At 43.5% G+C, this 25,859-nt stretch overlaps 1 protein-coding gene across 8 annotated transcripts in view; it reads right to left on the bottom strand.

Moving 5' to 3' along the window:
- The window catches only part of CACNA1C (calcium voltage-gated channel subunit alpha1 C), a 2,322,072-nt gene that overhangs the window by 487,628 nt on the left and 1,808,585 nt on the right, over nt 1-25,859 (bottom strand). For all 8 annotated transcript variants that reach the window (XM_069628642.1, XM_069628646.1, XM_069628641.1 and 5 more), the window contains exon 34: nt 600-691. In XM_069628642.1, the coding sequence (XP_069484743.1) occupies nt 600-691 (92 nt within the window). The remainder of the gene's footprint in view (nt 1-599; nt 692-25,859) is intronic.

Genomic DNA, 25,859 nt, shown 5'->3' with positions numbered 1-25,859 from the left:
GAAGCAATAAAAAAAAACAGCTTGACGTTACTACTGGGAGGCAGATAAGAAAAAAAAAGAAAAAAAAGAGTAGAGGGCTGCGTTTGGTGTTCAACCCCTCGGAAGAAGAGAAAGGGACTCAAGGGAAGGGGCGCAAGAGATGGGGTTATGGGCATGGTCACAGTATGCGTTCGTGGCCCGCCCTGCGCTCTCTAAATTCTTAAAGGTGAAGCATGCTGGGCTTGCTATGGCTCCGATCCCCTACCTGCTCTACGGGAACTCCCATTAGTATGGAGGAAAGGGGACGGGACATAGGTGTACCATTTCTCACAATCTACAACATAAATACAAAATATGATTAATACTCATTTGAAAACTGAGTCTCTCCATTGCCTCATTGTCAATCTCCATCAGGCCAAATGCTTCCCATAGAATTCAATGGGATTATTATATAAGCAAATCATAATATCTCTCCAAATGCCATTGCTCTCAATCGTATTAATCTTCAAAATCATCTGGCATTACCCTACTTGAAGACTCAGCAGGTTAAGGGGAATTTCAAAACATTCACGTTTCAATTGTATTCAAATATTGCAATCTACTAAGTGAGGGTACTCTACCTGAAGAGCAGCAGCACAGCCTGGGGAAAAGTCTGGAAATTGTTGTTCCTGTTGATATCCGTGGTGTCATTGAGAGCGATTTTCCCAAATACCTTAACAGAAAGCAGATAAATTGTGAAGTGAGTGCCATGGCGGCCTACTCTTTCATATGCATTTCTGTCTGGCATGTCTCAAAGTAAACAAATGTAGCAGGAGCGCCCCATTCTAGGATAAAAACCTCTCTTAGAATAACTCTCCTGATAACAGTATGGCCGGCAAAGCAGAGGTAATGATGTATCATATCTTTGCATTCATTAGGGAGATAAATTAACTATGGTCATTACGGGTTTGGGAGTATTCCCATGGTATTTCAGTCGAAATACTGGCACACTTGCTTACTGTTAAATCATTCACAACCTGGTCGATTTGACCAGATTATGAGGTACAGTAAAGTGATGTTAATCCCCAATTTACAGTAGGCTGTAATATTGCCTGCGGTAATCCTCCATTTTTTTAAGTCAAAGTGGTGGATAAACATCCAGTTACATGTTGGATGTTGGAGGCAGCCCTCACCCCCACTTTACCTCCATCCTCAGAATTTGGTGATGCACTCCAATATGCTGGATATCAGTTACTGCTAAAAAAGGTGGCAGTAACGTATTTACATCCAATATTTTACTGCACTGCCAAACTCGTAATGAGGCCAATATGTATGTGCATCATTGCATTTATATATTGACCATGACATATGGGTGATCAGGATTTCATCACAGTAAGCAGGCAAGCCCCTTCACAGAACATAACACAAATTACATCAAAGTGTGTGTACTTAAAGTGAGCTGATAGGTTGGAATTTTACCCACTATGGTATACATTTAAGGCATTTTTCCGGGTTGTTAAGGTTGACTCCAGTGCACAACTTAAAACTAGAATATCTCTAAGGTATTCAACCATTAGTCAATGCTGACTGGAAATATTTCTATGGGCCTTATTACACGGTAGGCGGTAAGGGTTTACCGGTACCGGTAAGGGCACCGGTACCGGTAAACCCTTACCGCCTTACTACGAGGTCCCTTTGCGGGTCCTCCCTTAACGCCTGGTTTTTCCAGGCGTTAAGGACGGGACCCGCAAAGGGACCTCAGAGCTAATTACGGTACCGCAATTTGCAGTACCGTAATTAGCACCTTCCCCATTCCCATTATGGCCTATGGGGCAAAAATGGGAATGGGGAAGGGTAAATGGGGATTGGGGAATTACCGCCCCCGCTCACCTTGGAGTAGGGCGGTAGTTCCGCCATGCACCAAGGCGGACTCGGTACGGTACCGGCGGCAACCATGGCGCTAATAGCGCCATGGTTACCGCCTACCGTGTAATGAGGCCCTATGACTTTTCTTGTCTTGTGATGCATACTCACACACAACAATTTATAATGTAAAGGAAAACCTTTCTCACAAAGATTGGAACAGTCTTTGGGGAACAGAAATGAAACCTCAATAAGCAAACTTTAGGTGCAGTGTCTCAAACAATCCCATGCACCATGTCATAGTACAATAACTGTGATAACGAAGGGTCTTATATAATATGTCCCACTATCCCTGTCTTTGATTTCTCACCAATTACTGTAACAGAATTGGCTATTATAATGAATTATCTTAAAACTACCAAATGTAAAAATGATATTCACACATCCATGATGATCAAAACATGTCCCCCAACACTGCTTACTACGATTTGTACTTTTATTAATGCCTCCTTGGAAACTGGGAGTGTTCCTCAGGAATTGAAGGATGCCTGGGTTATGCCTATCTTGAAAAAAACATGTCTAGATGCGGATCTGGCAAAAAATTATAGGCCCATTACTAACACCAGTTTCCTTCTTAAAATGTTGGATCGTGTAGCCTACGAACAAGTAGCCAAGCATCTTGAAGCATATCCAGTCCTACATGACCATCAATCAGGTTTTCAAGTGGGTTTTGGAACTGAAACAGCCCTTTTAGAGCTTAAATCTAAGCTTCTAGCGCGCATGGTCAAACAGGAAGCCTCCCTGTTGATGCTACTTGATCTCTCGGCCGCCTTCGACCTGGTGGACCATTCCATCATGTCCACCAGGCTGAAGGAGGTGGCTAACTTTTCCCCTCTAGTGGCCCAATGGATCTCCTGATTCCTCAGCAATCGAGAAAGTAGGGTCTTCTTTATAGAAGCAGAGTCGGCCCCCATCAATGTTGCCATGGGTGTACCACAGGGCGCATTTACATCGCCCTGTCTATATAATATATCTACTGCCCCCCTATTTGTCAAGTTGGCTCATGAGGGTGTGATATTTCGGAACTACGCCGACGACACGCAATGTATCATTCCTTTGTCCGGCAACTATGAAGCAGATACCATAGTGATTAATAAGGTATATTCCCTAGTTGAGTCATGGATGAGCTCTAATAAGTTAGCGCTTAACAGAGAAAAAACGGAATTACTGGTGATCGGCTCTCCCCATATGATACAGAAATTAAGTCCCAACTATGAGAATTTCTCGTTAGGAGCAGTAAACATTGCCCCTGTGAAAAAAGTTAAAACTTTAGGGGTAGTGTTTGACCAGCACCTCACCATAAAGCCACATAAGTAGCCTGGTATCCTCCTGCAACTATTTTATAAAATTGCTAGCCCATCTTAGGCCGTTTATATCGCATTAAAAAAAGAAACAATCATGAGAGCGATCATAGGGGCCAAAATTGATTATTGCTCTAGCCTCTTAATAGGCATTGATAAAGCAATGTGCAACAAATTACAAGTATCCCAAAATGGAGCAGTAAGGGTGGTGAAGAGGCTTGGCCGTAGAGACCATGTCACGGCTGCAATGTGCGCACTGCACTTGTTACCAGTTGAATCAAGAATTCTCTTTCGTATCTTTATCATCACTCAGAAATGTCTTCAGGGAAAAATGCCTTTTTATCTACGAGAGCCTTTAATCAATAACACTTATGCCGGATCATTAAGATCTAGTCATCAGAACCTACTTACTATCCCAAGATGTCACCAAAGCTGCCTTCTATGCTATGGCCCCAAAGGCCTGGAATGACCTTCCGCTAGAAATATGCTGCATCAAATCTTTGGATATATTTAAAAGAAAGCTAAAAACCCATCTGTTTGCCTAGTTGATGACATCAGTAACGTTAGGGCCTAGCGCTCAGCATGTGTCACATGCCATTATTTGTTATATGTTGTCCTTGTTGTTGTTGCGACCTTAAGCCCAAGGGTCAATGGCCGCGCGATATAAATTCATTAAAGTAAAGTAAAGTTGCATCGCTTTACATTAAAAACCTGCATAGTAATATGTAGCTGCATAGAACAAGATTTTGTCCCACATCTCACCATTCACCACCGAAGGAGCAGGAGCTCCCCAGAGATGCGGCAGGCTGCAGGAGCAGACTCCCCCTCCTGCAATGTGCCCAGGATGCAGAGGTAGGCCACCAGCATATTACCAGCTGCTGTGTGCCCCTCGTGCATAATTCCGCTTCACTTCATCTAAATTCTGGAATCCGCTGTGGGAAGCTGTCTCTTTTCATTCAGCGTGCCATCCAAATTCGATTCTCGTGCAGGTGCCCATATTCCAGGGAAATCTGCACCCCCACCATTAGAACACACGAGGGGTTCCAATCTCTAAGATGGCTGCCGCCACCAAGGCACCCTGTCCTTTCTTCTGCCTGCTTCCCCACAGCTCGTAGGCGTAAGCTGATTGGCCAGGTACCTCGTCTCATACCTGCCACGATTCGCCGGCAGGCGAGAGAGCCGGCCCTCGAGGTAAGGCTCTCGTGAGAAGGCTCTGACTGAGCTGACCGAGCGCTACCAGCGCCAGGAGATGTCCCTATCTTCAAATTGCTGCAACCACGTTTCCAGTGCCCTTCCTGTCCGCCAACCAGCAGTGTCTATCTACGTACATTGCAAGGTAATCCTGCAAGCGCCATTAACCTATACTATTAACTTTGTATTACGGCGTTCTTTCTATGCGTCCACAGTGCACGCCTTTCATCCGTAGCACCTAATGCTTTAAGGCCTCACTGCTTGCGTCCAGCCGAGCAGAACACACGCCATGCATGTTGTGCCTCATAACTTGAACTTGAGTCTGTTCGTCCACAATTGCTACCAGCCTTAGCACATAGGTATTGCCTAATTTTGCACCTACTAGCTTGTGCCTTTAGATTGCCTCATACATGACACTCTAGCTTTGCAGCGTTAGGCTCAATCCTATACTCAGTGGCCGCCCTTTGGCTTATTGGCTTAAGTGCTCTCCGAACCCAGGCGTTGCCTAACCCTGCCCATGTACTATAGATGCTGCCACACTGCACCCTGTGCTGCACCTCAGGATCACTAACAGACTACACTTGCCTTGTGTTGTGCCTTATGGTCGCTAATAGACCACATTTGATTTGTGCTGTGCCAATGGTCGCCAATAGACCAAATTTGATATGTGTTGTGCCTTATGGTCGCTAATAGACCACATTTGACTTGTGTTGTGCCTATGGTCGCCAACAGACCACACTTGATTTGTGCTGTGCCTTATGGTCGCTAATAGACCACATTTGATCTGTGTTGTACCTTATGGTCGCTAATAGACCACTTTTGATTTGTGTTGTGCCTATGGTCGCAAATAGACCACATTTGACTTGTGTTGTGCCTTATGGTCGTTAATAGACCACATTTGACTTGTGTTGTGCCTTATGGTCGCTAATAGACCACTTTTGATTTGTGTTGTACCTTATGGTCGCTAATAGACCACTTTTGATTTGTGCTGTGCCTATGGTCGCCAATAGATCACATTTGACTTGTGTTGTGCCTTATGGTCGTTAATAGACCACATTTGACTTTTGTTGTGCCTTATGGTCGCTAATAGACCACTTTTGATTTGCGCTATGTCCTAGCCTCACCCGCTATGCATTATAGTCACCGTTTGATTGCCATAGCCCTTAGCCTCTGTATTTTAGCCCACCATGTTATGTATTATAGTCACTGGTTGATTGCCACATCTAGGTGCCCTCAGTCTCTATATCTTAGCCCCGTTGGAACAGGCGTATTTAGGTGCCTCCCATGCTATGTTCCCTAGACACTGCCCATTCATGCCTCATATACGTGTGCCCCGACTAGTGAATGGTGCCTAGACCTTACAGATCTAGCCACACAGCCTTAGACACAGTTACCGACATTTAGTACCTTGACGACCAGTTATCCAGTCCACAAACCCCAAGTGGCATTACTAGCTAATAGGAATAGCTCAGCACTATGTCTAGCTCACTTAACATTTACCTTCTAATGATTATGGCCATCCTGCACGCCTTCCTTAAGAACAGCCACACTGAAGTTCCCCCTTGCAAGCCAGCTTTTGCGCCTCCTCTCCTACTCACCATACCCAAGACACCTAACTACCCTGGCCACATCAGCCCCGCGCACCAGGCCATGCCAGGCCAACTAGTCTATACCTCTCAGCCTTCCCCAACTCACGAGAGAAACCCTAAATTACGCGCCAGACTTAATAAACTCTATGAACCTCTTAGAAGATCCCTCCCCACTATAAAACGCACAACGAAAGACCTTAGAATATGCACTGCACCCCCTCAATCCCCCCCATCAGTGAATATAAACATGCTTAAGACAAATACCAACTCATCCAACTCGGCCATAACCAAAATGGACCCTAAAGGACACTCCCTCAAGGGACCACTCCTTAATGTAAGATCCCTAGTGGCACACGCCATTGACCTAGCTGACTTAATCACAGAAGCCAATCTAGACTTTATTGCTATAACTGAGACCTGGCTACACAATGCGGCAGACCCATCGCACATGTTGCCCATTCCTGACGGTTACACCATATCTAGGCAGGACCGAGAAGGCTCCCGCGGAGGTGGAAGCGCCATTATATCCAAAATAAACTTATCACTACGCCTAGTCCCTACCACAACTATGCAATCCTGTGAAACTCTCATTGCCAAAATTCCCATAAACAACACCCAAACTCTCTCAATTCACCTAATTTACAGACCACCGGGTCCACTTGGAACCTTCGAGGGGGACCTGCACAGCCTTCTGTCCAATAATACCAAAACGACTTCCCAATTGCTGATATTAGGGGACTTTAACCTTGGCTTCAATGACCAAGCAGATGCCCATGCTTCTACTATTGGCAATACCCTTCACACCTTGGAACTTACCCAAAAAGTTAGCACCCCCACACATGCAAAGGGTAAAATATTTGACTGGATCGCTGATTCCAACTGTTCAGCTACAGTATCCTCTATTACGCCCCTCTTCTGGACAGACCACTCCTTGGTGTCCTTTAATTTGCTAACCACCAAACCACCCAGCCCTGCCCCACAGGCAGCTCCACCATGCCCTACAAGAAACAAAAAGAATATTACAGCGGATAATATTATTCCCCTGATCCTTCCTACCTTAAATGCACTGCCAGACAACCTCGACCCTAGTGCATTGGTCAACAAATTCAACAACATCATGCGCACCACTATGGACAAAGTCGCCCCTCTCAAAATGCGAACAAGCAAACTCAAGGCACACTTAAACAAGTGGTTCACGCTAGAACTTAAGGCCTTGCGACTAAACAAAAGAAAATGCGAATCCAACTGGAAATTATGTCCAACCGAAGAGAATAAAGCTAACTTAACTAATATCTCTCGGCATTACAAAAATGAAATCTGTCTAGCGAAACGTAATTCCTACAATGTTCGCATTGCCAATGCCAACTCAAGTATGAAGGAACTCTTCTCCATCTTGAAAGAACTTGAGTCCCCCATTGCCACACCTGATACCTGCATCAAAGACCAGACCTGGTGCACAGATATCCAAACAGACCTAGCAAATAAAATCACCACACTGCAAAACAAAATCCAACTAAAAAAAGATTCCCTAAACCTCACAAACAAGCCGCCACTTAACAACACCATTAACGACCCAACCAACAAATTCTCCTTCACAAAAACTACCATCCTAGAGGTAGATAAAATCATCCTTTCCCTCAAACCGTCGAACTGCAAAGGTGACATCTGCCCAGCACAACTAATAAAAGACGCTGCCAGAGACCTTTCACCGTTCATTTCAAAATTGATCAACTCCTCCTTCGCCACAGGTAATATCCCGGCGAACTTAAAACAATCATGGGTGCTCTCACTTCTCAAGAAGCAGACTCTTGACCCCCTCATCCCCACTAATTATCGGCCCATCACTACCGTACCTTTCCTACTGAAGAAATTAGACAAGGTTGCCTATACACAAATTCAAAGACACCTTGAATTAAACAATCTACTGGGAGCCAGACAATCTGGTTTCCGTCCACTCCACGGTACTGAAACTGCACTTATTGATCTAAAGACCCAAATAGACGAACTGAGAGATCAAGGTAAGACGGCACTCCTACTCTTACTTGATCTCTCAGCTGCTTTCGAACTGGTGGATCACAGGGTCCTCTGCAAACACTTAGACACTGCTGCACACTTCTCCACGCATGCCACCAAATGGATTGAATCCTTTCTGAGTGAGAGAACAATGAGAGTCTTCTCCCCCTCGGCAGCAGCCGACCCTCTTTCAATCACGTGCGACGTCCCTCAAGGCTCCTGTGTTTCACCAACCCTGTACAACATATTCACTAAACCCCTCTTCGATGATCTGGACCTTCTAGGTATCACCTACACTAACTATGCAGTAGATACACAAATTCTCCTCCCGCTTTCTGGGGATCACAGCAAGGACAGGGAGTTGGTGAATAGGGTGTACCTCATTATTCAGGCATGGATGGCATCACATGGCCTCTGCCTGAATGATGATAAGACTGAGCTCATCATTCTGGGCACGCAGACCAATATCAACAAACTAGGCAAGGACTATTCCACGTTTAACATTGATGGCAATAGCATCAAGGTTTCGAGTGAAGTAAAAACACTAGGCTTCTATCTCGACTCCACCATGTCTTTTGCCAAACAAGTTAACTCCTTAGCTTCCACGACAGCCTATACCTGCAAATTAATAAGAGCAGGTAAACCTTTCTTATCTAACAACAGTTGCATGATCCTAGCGAGAGCCTTAATACTTTCACGACTCGATTATTGCTATGCCCTTTACAGTGGCGCCAACAAAACTATCACCAAAAGGCTACAAATCCTACAAAATAACGCCCTTAGAGCCGCCTTAGGCATAAACAAAAGGGAACATATCTCCTCCACTAGACAACAATACAAATGGCTCTCCACCGACAATAAAATTCACACAAAAATGCTCTCCTTGACGCACAAAGCCCTCAACAACGCTTCCCCCATTTACCTGATGGACAAAATAAGAAGAAAAATATCTAGCAGACCTACAAGAACTCCCAACTCCAACTGTCAAACACCTCAATGACAACAACATGTAAGGTTTGAAAGACTTTAATTTGTGTTATGTTACTTATCTGAATGTACATATGTACCATCAAAGACTTATCACTATTGTAATTTTTTAATTATGTAACATTGTAATTTGCTGTAACACTGTAATTTCTATGCAACATTGTAAGCTTCGTATATTCTGTTCACTGCGCCCGGTTACCCTTGGGTCTGGCGCGCAATACAAATAAATAAACAAACAAACAAACAAGCTTCGATCCAAGATTCAGGAAATTAAAGCTGCTATGCATTAGGGAATTGGACCTCCATCCATATGCTCTGACAAAAAGACAAGGGCCAAACAAATTGCTAAAATGGGTACATACTTTTTTGGGAAATGACACTCACCACTCACTCAGACAAATTGACAATGAATTTGGTTGTGCATCGAGAAATCCTGCTACAACACAGAAAGATCATAAGTATAGAACAATTAAGTCTAGTGGTCACTTATAAGAAACAAAGACATTTTCATGGAAACCCAGCTACAATAGAAGTATACAAGTAACGGAAACATGTGGCACATTTGCTTACCAGAAGCATTTATCCATTAGAGCAAGAACAAATGAGAACTGTAATATTATGCAATATTACCAATCCATTAGTTATATGCTGCTTCAGATTGAATGATCATCTTTATAATTGTGTGTGGGGAGGCTAAAATGGTCAATGATGTGCAGTAGCTCAAGTAACATGGTTTTCATAAATTAGCGCCACCATCAATAAAGGTTCAACCTCTGTAGCATTGAAGATTGAATTGGGAAGTATATGTCTGCTGACTGAGCTGCTTAGCGATGTTGACCTGAGAAATATTGAGTTGGCCTTGTTGTGAAGTGATAGCCTTGACTAGGTATTGAACAGTGAACTAGGCATAATAGGCCTCATTACTGTTTCCCCGGTCTGGGAACATTCCGGTAATTCCGGCACCGGCAATTTTAACAGACTGGGGGAACGCAAGTTTGCCGGTGGGGGAACCGACTTAAATCCTGGCCTGTAATTTCTTACACAGCTTGGTACTTCCCTGGACTCTCTAAACAAAAAACGAAATATTGTCACTTAATGAAAGATCAGTTGGCAGCAAAAGTGTAGTTCAGAGAGTGACCCCAAGCCTGATGTCCACACAATTTAGTGATATAGTAATTTGAAACTAACTCTTGCGCCTGATCTCACCCATTGAATTATAATCAATCCTATTTTTTCTTAATGTTTCAATTCTATGCCACTTAAGATTTCTTTCCAATTTAAGATTTCTTTCCAACATATCTTTATACCAGCACACGTCTACAAAAATAGTTATTTTATCACCTTTGCCTCCACACAAATCTAACTCAAGAAGATGATCTTTAGCATTAAACATTTAGGCTTCATTTAAATTGAGTGGTGAAAGTGAATTGTGTTCATTACTCTCAATTGCTTCTTCCTAGTCTTAGTACCAGAGTGGGGAGAGTGGGTGGTGTTCATTACTCTTAGCTGTCACTTCCTCATCTCAGTGAGAAAAGAAGGGAAGTTGATCTACAATAACCCCTAAAGGTCAGAGAAGGGCTAGATTGGTTGACATAAGGATAAGGGGGTATGATGTTGCACCTTAAGGCATTCCACTCTCAATCCCCAAGGATCTTCAACCCAGGTGATCCTCCCTCGCTTGTCCACCCCAGGGTAGGATCCAAAATCCATGGCCTTTCCCAGGCAACCTGTGTAGAGGATCCCAGGGGAGTAGGAGTGAGAATGCCTTCAGGTTTCTCACACTTCCAACACAGTGCGCTCCACTTGTCACACGTATATGGCAAAATACCACATTAAGGGATAGCACAAAACAACAACTAATGAGGAATATGTTACACAGGTTGTTTATATTGAACAATATACAAGCAAAGAGAAGAAATAGATTGAAGAATATATATGTGAAGAGGAGAAAGAACATTAGAGAGTGTTATCCTAACTACAAGTGATTACCCACAGCAAGGTTTTCTATCATGCAGTTTTACTCTGAGGAAGTAAATTTGCGTGAAACAAGTGTTGACATCAGAACAGATAATCAGATAATGGATTATGAGAAATACGTTCAATGCAGTGTGCGATATCAATAGAATAGTGATAGCTCACTTGAAAAACAAAAGTAGTGGAGCATCAATGACCATTTTCCATTAAAATGAAACTTTTAATATGCTGATGTGAATTAAGATTATATTTTTTCATTAAGAGATTATTGGTCTACCACCAACATCCAAGAAAATGATTAAATGATGTAAATATTAAAATGAATGTTTTGCATGAAAGATAGATTTAACAATGTCTGGATATTTATGTTATGCAAAAGAGTATCCAAATAATGTTTTTCTATCAATTTATAGTTTTTATTTATAACTTCCCTTTTAAAGTTATTTTCGGTACATTACTTCTCCTGTCTAAGGTATTTTAACATAATACACTTAGTGACACACAAAAGGCTTAAGATGATGATGAATCCTAAATAAAGAAAATGGTCTACCTTCCAGTGTGCTCTACCACTATGCAAGTGATAGGTGATATATCAGGAGATGGCCAGGTGAAGACATCAGGATATGTTTGGGAACCATGAGAAAGTAAAAAGGACTTGCAAGGCAGTAGCTAGCAAGAGCAGGCACACACAGCACTAGGCAAGGGGTGATACCCCGATCAGAATGTGACAACCCAATGGTGGAAGGAAGAACAAGCATGTTACATTGGGATGAGGAGAATTGGAATCATAGCAGGAGTAAAGTGCTTACTCAGGTGGAAAACATTACCATCCAAGGAAACAAAGGTGATAAGCCCCCCTTCAATTCCTTTGTGGACAATGGGACAGGCACACCTGGTCGGCTTTTTCTGCAAGTGGAAGAGTAACTCCATCGACATCTGCGGCTCATGGAGGAGGTATAATGATGTCTACAGGTCCTCCAGGAAGGATCAGGGAATGTCATATCTCACCACCAACTGGAGATAAACATAACTACTAATAGGGAAAGAAATGTTGAGCGTGTGATTGACAGAGAGGTGCATTGAAATCTTGTGACCTTTATAAGGAGACCCTTAAACTGGTGAAATTGTAGACAAAGATTGTTTTGACACTATGCTTGAGTTTGACCCTGAAGAGAAGTTTTTAATATTATAAAATACATATTGGTTTCCTATAAGCTTGTATTTGGGCTCTTTGTGGACCCCACTCAGCTATATGGGAGAGTTGATTGTGGTTGTATTAGAAGCATAAACATTTACTGTTGTGGAATCATCTTACCCCTATGCAATTTTATAAATCTTAAAATTCATAAGACTGGAACATTTTACATGCTGCATTCCTCACATAGAGAATGCAAGATAAGCATTTCAAGAAGAGAATGCTCAAATAGTTGAAAATGATTGTCATGGGAATGGAGTGCCATTAAAATAAAATGGTTGTCTGGGAGCAGAATGATGCCTTGATTACTTTGGAATATACAGTTTCTGACTCAACACAAATATGTAGAAGGCCTCAATTAAAGACTGCAGCGCTGTTCGACCAACATCCTCTGCAAAAACGAAAAAAAGGGAATATAATATTCTGTTGATCAACTTAAGTGAATCAGCGTTTATGACAATGAAATGTGCTTGTAACCCAGTGATATTAACATTAGAAAATGACGGGGCAAGGATGCAAACCTGGCGGACACCACAGACAGCACTAAGAGGAGATTTTAGTCCACCCTGACTTCTAAATCTAATCAGTGATCTGAATATGAGGTACAATGTCCTTTCATCAACAGTCTTTGTTTCAATGTTTTTTTAATGAAAAATGTTCATTGAAAAACTCATTGAAAAATATAGGGGGGGTGGGAAACTGTACATAAGGGGGTCGGGAATAGAGAAAAAATAATAGGGGATGGGGTTGAGGAGGAACCCCCCAAAAAAACAATTAAAAAAACTATTTCAATTAGTTTTTTTGTTGAAAAATATTCGTTTAAAAAACATCGAAAAAAAGACTGTTGATGAAATGACAGAACCGAACATCATAATAAGAATACTCAGTAGTTCTTTATTAATACTCAGTTATTTTAAAATTGCTCATAACAGGGATTTATCTATACAGACAAGTAACATGCATATTTCTATGAATGATGCATACATTTTGCCTTGCCCCTTTAATATATTTTCCCGTTAATATGTGTGGAGTTAAAACTTCATGGTCCTCAATCCTTTCCGAACCCATATTGCATATCCATACTAATATTACTCCCCACAACCAAATACACTAGTCTTCCTTGAATCAGTTTCCCTATTAGCTTTCTAATTAGAAAGGACATAGGGTGATAACGAACAGGGTCCACCCTATCTTCCTTTTGGAAGCGCACAAGACTACTGTGCATTTCCATGATTCAGGGATCCTTATGGATACAAGACTGCTATGAAAGTATTACTCACTACTGGTCCTGAAGAATCAACACAATCCTTTAGGAGGTTACCTGATACTCCTCCATGTGACCTTCTGCCATTTAAACCAGTAATTGTGAAGGCCTCTAAGCATTATATAGAGTCTGCTAAATGTCAGAGCACTAATGAGAGATCAGCATAAGAGGTAATATAGCATACATGTATTTATCTGGATAATAAACATTGGAAAAGTGAGCCTCACAATGAGAAGGTAAAATGTTGGAGTTCAATTCCTTATCAAGGAGATTTATCTGACATCCATTAGCCACCATTATTGTCAAAGTTTTCAGAGCAGAAGAGGCCCAAGCAAAACGCAGGTGAGTGGATGAGAACATGCCAGCAAAGTGACATGCTTGACACTGCTCCCCATAGAAAAGATGTGACTCAAGTTCGAGAAAAGAGAGTAAAAGACAGATAGTCAATGCCCAGGTTGCTTGTGTGGAAGAGAAGCAACCTGACCGCGCCACATCTCCCAAAAAGAAAGAAAATGCTGGAAGAAGGCAGGATGATTCAGAGAGGGACCCACATCCAAGAACCACAAATTAAAGTTGACAAATGCTTCATACAGGAACTGGGATAGAAAGTTCCTAAAGCGTGTGACAGACCTTTTAAAGCTGAGTTTAGTCCTGCACACAGAAACTGGGAGAGAAAGTTCACAAAGCGCACAGGAGTTTTGAGAAGTGACATTTAGAATACAAGAGACAGGAAAAACGCTTCTACGTGCCAGGGATTCTTTGGGAAACCCAGCGGAGAAAATCTGCATACAGGGCATTGGAGAGAAAGCTCCTACAGAACATGACCGTCTTTGATAAGCCGAGTTGAGTAAAGCTGCATACTTGAAAGTAGAGAGTAAGTTCCTAACGCGTGTGAGATTCAATTAACAAAAGTCAAGTTGTGAAATGCTGCATGTAGGAACTTGCAGAAAAAGTTCCATAAGCATGTTAAAGACTTTAGGAATCCTGAGGATTTTAGAATACCTGTCAGCAGAGTAGCATCTTGGGTAGTGGGTTCGTTCTCCCCCTACTGGGGAATAGATTTGTCATAAAACATAGACTATACTGCCCGATTAAAAAACAAGAATGTAAAGGAGTTCCAACCCCAAAAAGAGGATTGTGGCTGTAGAGAATCCTCCCTAAGAAATACAAGTTCTCTAGGAAATTCAAACAAATTCTTCCCATACCCAAAATTAAGGTGCAGGAAGAAGGCTCAAGTGCAACTGACGTCTAAGCCCTACTCACTGAGGTAGACCAGAATGTGTGCAAAATGTAATTCACACTGTCAAATTCGACAGGATGAGTGAGGTGGAGAAATAGAGATGGTATTATTAACTGGGTTTCTTGGACAGTGACCCCACTGGAATCAACTACTGTACTCATGCTAGGACAAACTGGATCTTTTTTTGAGAAAAGTGTAGTGGTTTCTAGAGGAAGGGCACATCATATTATGTATGTATTGATATGACATGTCAGATACTATGAGCACTGAAATAACCCCAAATCTATGGGGCCGTGGAACGTTATAGCGCTGGACATTTGACATGCTTGTCTAACAAACACAACCAGCTTCTATATGCTTCATGATTTCTTATAACATTGTTTCTGAAGAGTAACCAGTTGGAGCATATTGACTCGATTCCGTCTTTGGGACCTTAGATGAAGTCATTGTCTGAGTGCCCGAGCATGCTGTTGTGAGAAAACCACAGTGATGCCAACCTTTTGGCAATGAAACGGTAGTCACTGGCTGTCACGGCCACAGGCAACTGCGAGTCTGGCGGAGGTGGAAAATCAGACGCCATTAGACTGTTCCGTCACGTTTCTTTGGAAACGCCTTTCGCGGTCTAGTCTTTCTTCCAACATGGCCGCTAGTCGAGTAGTTCATAATTCGAATCGTGGTGGCTCAGCGCGTTGCAACTGTGCTTCTCCGTCTTGCTAGCGCTCGTTACTGTGTTCCCTTCTCCGGTCCTTTTGACCGCCCCTTTTCCTTCCCGTAACCCTTTCCTCCCTTGCTTCTTGCCTTTCCCTGTATTTCCCGTGTTCCTTGTTTTTTTCCCCTTTCTAGTCCTTCCTCCCGGTTAGTTTTGCTTCCTGTATCCTTATCACTCCTCCTCCAGCAACGTTTATTTACATTGCGGTTGTTTCCCGCTATACTCGTCCGACTTTTGAAGTGCTCCTCCGGTGAATCTACATTCCATCTCTGAAGTTTTCACCATTGCGGACCAGCAAATCGACAGTCCTCTTCTATACATCGAGGGTTTTTTTGTGCCCTTGTGGCTTTTTCCCTGAAACTTATCTGGCTGTCGCGGAGAGGAGTCATCGTGAATTTCTCTACATAAGAGTCACGGTGACTTCCTTTCGAGGCAGACCCTATCTGCTCACAAAAAAGAAGTCTCAATCGCGACACCACGAAGGAAGAAGCTGAACTACTCCACTTCATCAGCTGAGGAGGAGGAATGTACCTTGGGGGAGCTCTGTTATTCAAGTGAAGGGGAGGACATTACAGACCCCGCGGTCAATCCAGTAGGACAGTCTGCTAGTCCTGACACTGGCCTTTTATTGTTAAGCTGGATTAAATCTTATTTTATTAGATTTTATTGTATATTACGGTAGGGTTTTGCAAGTATTTTACAAACAAAATAAGTACAGGATTTTTGAGGATGGAAAGAATTTAAACAGTTATCCATGTAGTATCTTTAAGTATGTGGTGGGTATTATATAGGAGAAAGCTAGCTGTGAAGCGCTGTCCAATGGGATTTTATGTATTTATTTACTTGAATTTGTGTTCAGGGCTGGCCCTACCCAGAGAGTCTCAGAGCATCTTCAAAGGTAAGTTAAAAGATGTTTTCAGGATGGGAAAGAAAGATTAGGAAAGACAAGTGGTGGAAGAGGAGATGGAGGGGCAGGGTTATGTGTGAGGAACCAGGTATGTTTTGGGTCTCTTTCTGAAAATGGTGATGGAGGGTGCAGTGTGGATGTGAAGAGATAGTGTGTTCCATTCCCTGGTTGCCCAGTTGGTAAATGCTTGTTTCTGTGTGCATGTTAATTTGTATGTTAGTTTGTAGAATGGAAAGTGTAGGAGATGCTGGATCGTTTGTCTGGTGTTGGTGTTTGTGTGAATGATGAGTTTGCTGTGCAGGTAAATGGGGGTTTGTGGTGAATGGCCTTGAAAACAATGCAGAGCCTTTGAAGGCAATTATTGCGGTAAGGGGAGCCAGCGGAGCTAGGCGAGAGCTGGGGTGATGTGTGAATGAATGGGTAGGTGCAGGTTGAGTCTGACTGCTGCATTTTGTATGGCTTGCAGAAGTGCAAGGGTCCTGTTGGGGAGTCCAGTGAGAAGAGCATTGCTGTAGCCCAGCTTGGAGAGAATGGGTGCTTGGATTACAGTGCGGAAGTCATAAGGATGAAGTATGTGTCTGATATTACATAGGAAGTGTATTTGTAGATTGAATGTTTTGTTGACAGTATCTATGTGGCGTGTAAAGGTAAGCTGAGGGTCGATGGTGAAGCCAAGCAATAAGACAGGTGTGGAGAAGGATATGTGTGGGTTGTCTGTGGTGTGTTCTGGGATCTAGGGGGTGAGTTCAAGTTTGTGTCTAAACGGCCAGATGAGGAGGTATTCCATTTTAGAGTGGTTGAGCTTGAGGAAGTGGGTGGCCATCCAGGAGGTGATGGTGGAAAGACAGCTCTTGAGGATGTGGGGTTGTGAAGGGGATGAGATGTGGCAGTATATTTGTGTATCGCGTATTGATGGAAATGGATGTTGTGTTTGCTAAGGGTCTGTCAAGGGATTCAACATGTAGGTTGATGAGGAGAGGAGACAGGGATGAGCCCTTGACATTGATTGCTGGGATGGTCAGCAATGCTTTGGCCTTGCCATGGGATCTGGATTCAGCTATGCTTTGGCTTTGCAGTGGGATCTGGAATCTGGCAAAATGAAGGTAGAAGATCCGGAACGCAGGCGCAGGAAATTCAGGAAAGAGTGTCTCTCTAGAGTTTTGTCAGCCACCCTTTTTATAGAGCATGGTGGCATCATAGAATTAGACGACAGGGCAGGCTTAGCTAAGCACACCTCTAAACAACTGGATTGGTCAGGGGAGATAGTTACTGCATTCCTCCCAGCTGGTTGGGTTTCAAGGGCATGATGTCAGATTTATGATGTGAGTTTTACAATGTCCAGAACCTCCCACAGTTACTTTAGCTACAATTTAGTTTTGCCATAAATGGCACATTTGTACAGTTGGGGCCTTTTAACAAATTACATAAGCAGGTTACATATGTTATGCAGAACATGCCAGTCCAACTCTACAATTTGCAAGACATTGGGCCTCATTATAAGGCTGGCGGTAGCCGTGCCTGTAGTACAGGTACGGCTGCCGCCGGTATCCATTTTTTCCGCCACCCACGAATGAGCAATTACCGGGTCATGCTACCATCCTGTTCAGACCTGGTGGCTGCAAGGGCACCCACGAGCAGAACTCCTAGTATGGCGGAACGGTAGCAACGGTGCAGGTAGCGATATTGGCGCCGTTGTCGCCTTACCGCCAAACTTGTAATGAGGCCCATTGTTTTGCGCTTCTAATAATTTTTAGTCATTTTTAGTGTGAAATATTCGGCTAAAATTCTATAACTTTACACGTATGTATGGATTATCAACAGGCATGTTGGTATTGAATTTTACATTGGCATCACGTACACTTTCCTTGGAATACCCCATTCTCTGCCATTTCTGTTCCCAAGGTGGCAATGAAGTCTACAACGTCTTAAATTAAAACCCACAAAATTACATTAAAACAGTGAACTTTTTAAATTCCTGTGAATTTCGGTTGCAAAATAACCGTCATCAAAGTTTCTTAATAAAATAGTCTTTTGAAACAAATGGGCATCCTTTGTACTTCACCGGGACCATTTTTTTATGTTCAGCTACATCCAACTGTCACTTCAGCCCAGCTTGGGGAGGGGTTTTCCCAGTTTGATTGAAGGTTTATGGCCGCTTCCACTTCACAGGCAGTGTCCTGGAACCTCCATTGTAAGAGGCCTCAGCCGAGACGAAAGTCTGCCAAAGTGTGTGTTCTAGCATCTACTGTGAGGGACCTTCTGTTACTGGCAACCCCCAAGCAGAAACCTGTTTGTGGCTGATTTCCCCCACTGCAACCAATGCAATTTAATTCCTTATTTTATTTATTTTTGTTATAAATCAGAATAAAGCCTGTTGAATAAGATCTCTCATGTGTGTTTCACAGCACAAAACCCTTTCACATTGCTATATAAGGGCAGGGCCTTATCCAAATCCACCTTTCAACAAGTATTTTTCTTATTTTGCTTAAGTACATTTTAAACGTGTGGTGACTACATTTTCCTTGCAAATTAGATTTTTCTCTTCCATCAGAATTCCCACATTGTTTTGTAGCCATAGTTAGCTTCTGGTATGCAGCAATGGGCTAAACACAGATGCACTGCAATTGACATAGGCCCAGAGAGCCAGGGCCTTTTGACACATTAATCCTTGACATTTTGAAGCCAAAAAATAAAGCGTTTCCCATGTAGCTGAAGTACAGCTTCTTTTGATTTCTTCAGATCTGAACAACAGCCTGTCATTCAGGAATACTGCTCTTGTCTGCTGGAGGATATATAATGTGAATGTGGATAAGCATGGCAAGGTCTCATTAATAAAAGTATTGTGATGAGTAACAGAGGAAAATGAGCATCAAAGCGGCATCATTTTTAAATGCAAATATTTCCCTTTTTCAATGGGAACTTTGGGCTTGCAGCAAAGCAGCGCTGTTTTTTCACTCCCCTTCCTTTGTACATGTAAGAACGCACTGGCAGGCTTTCTCATTGGGTCCCCTTGTTCCATCCTACCCAATACATGCTTGGCAAGATGGTGCAGCCATCTTTTTGTTGTTGCAAAACCCAGTTTTGGTGTAAGGCAGTCGTGCTCACAGGAGCCAGCGCAGCCATTTTGCTGCTTCTGCTGAAGTGCAGATTTGATAGGGAAGGTTGTACAGCTGAGTGGTCAAATATATCCCACAAAACACTTTGGATGCCATAGCCACTCACACTGAGTGGGCGGCTCCAAGACAAGAAATGTCCACTCCTGCTTGTGTTATCTTCCATCCCATCCAACGTTTGAGCAACGGAGCAGACAGGGCTTTGTGCAGCCTCCAAAGCACGATCAACAACTGTCCACTGGCAATGCAGTCGGCAGTGGCTCTGTTGTGGTTTTGTAGACCATCAAACATCGCACTACGCATTGTTTAAGCTGTTCTTGAAAAGCCAGGTATTGAACTATTCTAAAGTTACATTCGGTGTGCCTGGAAATATGGAATACCACGCCATTGGGTGAGTATACTCTACCTGCCAAGTCTCAGACGCATACATCTGAGACTGTCCTACAAGATATGAGACATAAAAGGGCTATCAGCTTATCTGAGAGCATACAGGTGACAACTCTTGAGTTCTGAGAGCAGAAAATGAATAAGTTGAGGTCGACATTAATTTCCAGAGGTGTCGCATATCACGCTGGTGCAGAGTTGATAGGCCCCCTTCAGCATACGACATACTAGGGGGTGTTCCCCCACTGGAAGACCATCTACCAGTTTGTTGCATGCAGCAATCACAGAATGTTATGAGTTCACAGCCCTGTAGGCTAGCCCTTGCTCAGACTGCTCCACTAGGAAATTAAACACAGCCGCTTGAGGGGCTGGAATTGAATTGACACCCTGTCCCATACCCCAGCATATCCAGGGTATCCCGTAGTTATGCCAGTAATTACTTCCAAGTTATTTACTGTGATGTGATTACTTCAAAAATAAAGGGTTGTGAGTAAAGGGGTAAAAAAGGGGGTGAGGCTTGGGGTAGCGGTAGTAGTATAGGGGCATGTGGGGGGGAGGTCCGGGAACACCCCAATTAAAAAATAAATCAAAATAACATTTCGAAGTAATTACTTAGAAGTCATTACTGGCCTCAAAATGATATGGAACCCATATCTAGACTGCCCAAGAATTTTGTGTAACACTTTGATATGGCAGGAGGTATCCATATATTTGTTAAAAAAAAACAAACGAATGGGAGATTTACGTACAGCTAACAATTTCGTATAAACCTCCCATTCGGTGTCATTATAGTGAACAAGCGGCGCAGGGATTGCGGAGCTGTCCCCTGCACCCTTGTTCACTATAATGCCAACAGGGGTTGCAGGGTTGTGCCCCGCTCCCGATTAAATAAAGTTGGAAAGAAAAGAGGACCCTGCGGCACCAGCTCCCATTCACGTAAATGAAGGGAACCGGCGTTGCAGAGGGATGCAGGAGACGGCAGCACACAAGGAGGTGTGCCACTAACAGGTAAGTAAGGGGTTGGGGGAAGTGGGTTGTCAGAAATGTCTGTGGGAGGGACAACCAAAAGTTATTTTCGGTCAAATAACTCATTTTTTTCTCCTTTGGACATTTCACATTCAATTAATTCATGGTAAACAGTGGCAGGAACCCAGCTGTCCTTCATAAGGCTATCTGCTTTCCTCGAAATCCCTAGGACACTGCATCTCAATCTGAAATCCTCAAAGCCATCAGAGACAACTTCCCATTAAAAATGAGAATATGCTGCTCCCCTCTTGGAATGGGTAGGAGAAGGGGATCAGGAGGAAGTTGGATTGAACAAAAAATCCAAAGAAAGTGCCAGTATAGTTGGGACCCAGGTTTGAGAAGCACATAGTGGTGCTATCAGGACTACCTATGCATGATCTTGGTGCACCATTAGCAAGGGTCCTCGCGATCAGGATGAATGGGAGAAAACATAGCTCACCTCCGTAGACCAGTGCTGAAGAAAAGCATCTGCAGCAGTTGCTGCTGGGTCTTAAGAGGCCCTAGACTAGAGCACCCTGTTCAGCCAGAATGCAAAGAGGTCTGTACTCAGCAGCACCCACCTCCGCTGCAGACATAGGAAAGTCACATTTCTTTTGCAGCCATCAGTCACTGTAATACATGAAGTATGTCTAGTTCCAGTCTGCTGGCTAATCCCGGCAGATGCTGTAACCGAGCTCTGGTGTTCCAGACAGAAGTGCCAAAAGTCTTTGACTTGTTCTGCTAGCAGCTTGGTTCTTGTTCCTCCCAGGTGATTGGTGTATCTCACCGTAGATACACTGTACATTTTCAGCAGATTGTAGCAGCTTGCTCTGCCCTTGGATAACTAGCGGACTGCGAAGGACCATGCCAGGTACTCGAGACAATTTATGTAAAACTCCAGCTCATGAGCCAACCATTTCCCTCCTGTGGTGATTGCTCTGCATCTCTCTCCCCAGCCTCCCAGCTGACGTCCAACTCTGGAGATGAATCGAAGATTGCTCTGTCATTCCATCCCTCCACGTGGAACAGCCACCAGCACAAATCACTTCATGAGAGAATTATACGTTATTCATATGACAGATTGTGACGTAAGTAAATGGCCAGGAGTCTTTGTAATTTCCGATAGTGTAAGTGCCAGGAAATATGATATGAATGGAAGAGGAAAGTAATCGGGTCACTCTTGACAATTCTCTGACCAATACCTTGTCTTTCCTCAGCAGTACACAAATCTCCTCTTCTTCCTTGTTCAGTGTATCTTGCTCCTGGGATTCTCTGCAGTGTTCACTTCTGTGTCGACTAAGAAGCCCAGAAACTCTACGCAGCGCAAGGGAGTGAGTTCCGATTTCCCCCAACTTATCAGGAATCCTAAGCTGTGTAGGTGCTCTACTACTACCTCAGCTTGCTCCGTCAGCAAGGTTTTGTTCTGCAACATGATAATCATGTTGTCCAGGTAAATAGAAGCCCAGCAGGAGTCAAGGGCGGTGGCTGTTTGAGCCGCAGGCTGTCACATTGCACTTTCACTTGCACCTGACCCCGGTACTCAGCTCTGCCTCCATAAAAACAGAGCCTTAAATCCGGAGTAGTGAAGCCCGGCGGGAGTCAAGGACGGCGGCTGTTTGTGCCGCAGGCTGTCACATTGCACTTTCACTTGCACCTGACCCGGTACTCAGCTCTGCCTCCAAATAAACAAAGCCTCAGACCCAGAATGGTGAAGCCCAGCGGTAGACAAGGGCAGTGGCTGTTTGAGTCGCAGGCTGTCACATTGCACTTTCTCTCGCACCTGACCCCGGTCCTCAGCTCCGCCTCCATAAAAACAGAGCCTCAGACCCGGAGTGGTGAAGCATTGTGGGATTCAAGGGCGGCTGCTGTTTGAGCCGCAGGCTATTCGAGAAGCAGGGAATGTAAAAACCCTCTGATCACTGTATTATTGACATGAAGGTCTTTGCTGCAAACAGCACATGGACTAAATTACTACAACATGGTATGATTTGGTGGGCTAAGTGAACACTGCTTTTGTAGTAAGAGCCAATAAATTCAGCAAACTAGTGACTTAGCTGACTAGGTTTGAAAAAGGAGATAACTGTGGTGAGAGTGGACCTTTATGCGAACTGCCTTAAAAGCAAATAGTAAGCAGTAAGTAGCTCTGGGAACTGACCTTTTAAGTGAGGGATTACGTCTGGTGCTGTTAGAACCAGCGGTAACAGAACTGACATCAGAGCCGAAAATCGGCAGCCTGCTAGTAAAATATTGCAACCCTGATTTGCTTTTCCACTGCTTTATGAATGGATTAACTAGAGGGTGCATCTTGACCAAAAGACATTGATATTGAGTGCTTGAGAAACGATAAGGTACGAACGAGGAATAAGGAGTGGCCAGGGGAGCGGGCGGGCTAAGGCAGCCCCTCAAGCTGATCGGGAGTGCCCAAGGTGCTCCTATGATTAATTGATTTTATGATATTATAGTTTAACAGTTTTTACTGTTTAAATAGTTTTAATAGCCTGCTTTTTAAATTGTGGGAGTTTTCTGATAGTTTTGCAATTTTACTGAGCGCCTTTGCACAACCCGCACTAAGCACTTTCTTCCTGAGCATTTTTGTAATCTTTGTGTTGTATTGAGGGCAGAGGACAGAGGTTTGGTACTCCTGTTGTGTAACAGAGGGGAAGTGCCCTTGGAATCTAACGCTTGTGGTTTTTGAAAAAGGTAATTATGACCAAACTAAAAGCGACAGACCAGTTGCCAGTGGATAGGCAATTGAAAAAGAGCAAGCAAGGTTTAAATGGTCATATGGCACAGGGGACGGGCCAGGATGTTGCTATTTCTTCTGAGCCCCCACTAAAACAGATTGCCGGGAAAAAAGAGGAACATATTTTAAACACTGAAAAGGCAATAGAAGAAGTTGCTAATTGTACAGGCAGGCCTGAACCTCTGGAAGGCATCTCATGTGCATCTTCTTTAATACAAACTACTGACACTGGGATGTTGAACTTAAATCCTCCGCTTCATGGCTCACAAGTGAACAGTGGGCAGCAGGGGGGGGGGGAAGAGGCTCCTGATAACGGGGGGCCTCAAGTGATTTTAAACTCTTGGAAGAGGTTCTGGATAAGAAAATTCAGCCGGTCTTGGATGGCATCTCCCAACCTAACAAATCAATTAATATCTCATTGACCATATTAGATGACCTTATTAAAGGGGTAAAAAGTGATTTATTGGCAGTGAAACAGGTAATTGTCGGTACAGATTTTGTCGCAGTCAAACAAGCTAAACAACAAGGGTGTGATAAAATAGCGGACACAGGGGATAATGTTCTGGGGTCAGCTATCCGCAGAGGGCAGCCCAGTGTAAGGGTAGATATGAGCCTGCAGAAGGACACAAAGAAATCCATCATACAAGAGCCACCTACACACTCAAATAGCTCAGCTTTGCAGGGGAGTTGTGTAGTCATGGACCTCCCACCCGAGGCAGCACCTTTGGTGCGGGTCATTAACGGCGTTCCGGTTTTGGCATATGGGGTAGAGAAAACCACTTATTCATTGATTAAAAAAACAAACCCACTGGATTAACAACCACTTGGTTGGCTTAAAAGTCAATCCAACCAACATTCTTATGGCAAGAAGACCTTCATGGGTAGGAAAAACAGTAAAATATGTGAAGGGGGATTGTGTAAATGCAACAACATCAACCCCAGCAACATTGAGCTATCTGGTGACTGCTTTGAACCCAAGAAAAATTGATACAAATAGTTGGAGTCGGACCAGTACATTTGTTCCCCTATCCCTGTTTTACCCGCCAGACTTTGGCAAAAATTCTTTTGTGGCCCATGTTAATTTGGGAATAGAAAATGTAAAAACCCCAAAATGGACAATGGGAAAGGATGACAAAAGGGGCCAAGGATTGTTGTCAGTGGGTATAGGCCTAAAGGATCGGGAAGTTGGGACGTATGCGCGGCAACGATGACTGCTAACCGATTTGAATGTCTATCAGGAATAGACTGACTAGGGTCCCCGCCTGTAACAGACCGGATTCACAGGGTATGAAACTAAATCCCCAATTGGTAGTGCAATGGACGAGCCATCAGATAGAGGATACTATTACAATTTTGAGCTGGAACATAGGTGGGGCAGCATCCAACTTTAGGGATGATGATGTGGTGGCATACATTATACAACACGACATTATCCTGCTACAAGAAACATGAGCACTTGAGAACCTGTAATTGGAGCGGTATGTCTCCTTCTCCGCTGTAGCAACCAAAAATAGCAGAGGCAGAGGTTATGGGGGCCTGACGATATTGATTAGATGCTCCATAAATCTCTGTATTGAGGTTAATGGTAACTAAAATGAACTGTATACAACACGTTATCATGACCTCTGAGCAGGGGAACCATTTTGTGATCGTTTACTTGTATAATAGTCTGCATGCCTCGGAAGCCAATAGGCTACTGTTGTGAAAAAGCTATTGGAACGCACAATTTTGGAAAGTCTTGAAAGATGCACAATACTAGTGTTGGGGGGGTGATTTCGATGTGAAATTGGGTAATGGCATTTTAGCTGATCCCTATGATGCTCAGGAAGACAATGTCTATGGCATCATGTGAACGCAAATGGTGGATAATCGGACTTGCACAAAGGGCTTACAACTAGGTATGTGGCTATTGGAATGGGGCCTGCATGTTTTAAATGGGCGCATTGAGGCGGATATACCTGGCGAATCGACTTTCAGAAATGCTTGTGGGTCATTTTTATGCATCTAACCTAATACAAGCTTTTAAGGTAGAAAAGGAAGTATGCAGTGATCACTTTCCCATAAGGCTGTCTCTTAAATGCGAACATATTCAGTTATCAGCACTTTTGTTCCCCCGGTTAGACCTGTGTGAGGTGAACCCACATTGTAAACACAGAGTGAAATGGGCAAAGCGCGTCCCTGAGCTTTTTCAACAGGAAATTGTGTCGTCCAACTCAGAACTCATCCTATCAATTCTTGATTCCGATTGGCATCCATGGCAGGTTGCAAAAATGTTTCAGGTCTTGATGGGGTTTTTGACGGACTCACTTCAAAGGGATTTCACGTAGGCAAAGGGGGGGAGGGCACGAGTTGGTTTGACAAGG

This window comes from Ambystoma mexicanum, chromosome 12 (assembly GCF_040938575.1).
Source record: "Ambystoma mexicanum isolate Mex_15411 chromosome 12, UKY_AmexF1_1, whole genome shotgun sequence".
Taxonomy (NCBI): domain Eukaryota; kingdom Metazoa; phylum Chordata; class Amphibia; order Caudata; family Ambystomatidae; genus Ambystoma; species Ambystoma mexicanum.
Note: the sequence above shows the minus strand (reverse complement) of the source record. Positions and strands in the feature narration are given on the sequence as shown.